Source organism: Cynara cardunculus, unplaced genomic scaffold (genome assembly GCF_001531365.2).
Source record: "Cynara cardunculus var. scolymus isolate 2C unplaced genomic scaffold, CcrdV1 Un_Scaffold_10503, whole genome shotgun sequence".
In the NCBI taxonomy this organism is placed as follows: Eukaryota; Viridiplantae; Streptophyta; class Magnoliopsida; order Asterales; family Asteraceae; genus Cynara; species Cynara cardunculus.
The window spans coordinates 3,657-4,905 of record NW_020205867.1 but is presented as its reverse complement, the minus strand read 5'-3'; the positions used below and the strand labels follow the sequence as shown (position 1 = coordinate 4,905).

Here is a 1,249-nt window from a genome sequence, read left to right as displayed (position 1 = left end):
TTCTCCCGATCCAGGAAACATATTCAGTTAGTAAACTTACTGAAATTTTCCAACGAGAAATCGTGAGATTACATGGTACGCCGTTTCTATTACTTCTGATAGGGACCCGTGATTCACTTCACAATTCTGGACCGGATTGAATAAAGCTTGGGATTCGAGATTGACTATGAGTTCTGCATTTCATCCTCAAACCGACGGGGAAACCGAGCGAACAATTCAGACGCTCGAAGATATGTTACAGGCGTGTGTCTTGGAGTGGTCCGGTAGTTGGGATGAATTTCTTTATCTTGTGGAATTCTCATAACAATAGTTGGCAATCCAGTATTGGGATGGCTCCGTACGAGGCCTTATATGGACAGAAATGTCGTGCGTCAACCTATTGGAATGAAGTCGGAGAAAAAGTCATCAAAGGACTTGACTTGGTTCATATTACTACCGAAAAAGTCAATATTGCCCGCCAGAAAATGAAAGAAGCTCAATCACGCCAGAAAAGTTATGCGGACAAACATCGYAAGCCTCTCGAATTCCGTCCAGGTGATCATGTCTTTTTGAAAGTCTCGTCGTTCAAAGGTACCCGGAGATTTGGAATCAAAGGCAAGCTTAGCCCTCGATACATCGGTCCATTCGAAGTTTTGGAGCGTGTTGGAAAAGTTGCATATCGTCTAGCCCTACCGCCTCAATTATCGCACATATACAATGTTTTCCATGTATCGRTGYTCCGCRGGTACAATTACCACCCTCTTCACGTCGTAGAATATCCGTGTGATAAAATTGAAAGTGGTCTCTCTTATACGGAAGAACCAGAAGCAATTATCGATCGGGAGGAGAGAGTGATGCGACGAAAAGTAATTCCGTTTGTCAAAGTTTTATGGCGAAATCATTCGGAACGAGAAGCTACATGGGAAACTGAAGATTCGATACGTAAAGAATATCCTCATCTATTTCAGGTAATCTAGTTTCGAGACCTTAACTCGATTTCGGGGACGAAATCTACTTTTTAGAGGGAGGGAATATAACAGCCTAGATTTTGTTATTTATTTATCTTGGTATATTCATTTACATGACAATTAGATGTTTTATCTACTTGTACCCTTGCTTAAAGTAGTTGTATTTTGGACTAATAATATAARTCCAAGTTTTATGTAAAGGGTCGATTATGTTAGAAAATAAATTGGTCTTAAGACTAGAAATGTTAAGAAAAATCCATGTAAAAACTAATATTGAATTAGGCAATTGATGAGTGGTAACA

At 39.7% G+C, this 1,249-nt stretch overlaps 1 protein-coding gene across 1 annotated transcript; it reads left to right on the top strand.

Annotated features, from left to right (window-relative positions):
• Positions 1–329: 329 nt before the first annotated feature.
• Positions 330–947, top strand: LOC112505398 (the record flags this gene model as incomplete). Its single annotated transcript, XM_025109312.1, has 1 exon — positions 330–947. A coding segment is annotated over exon 1 (618 nt), but the record flags the coding sequence as incomplete, so codon positions are not given.
• Positions 948–1,249: the final 302 nt, after the last annotated feature.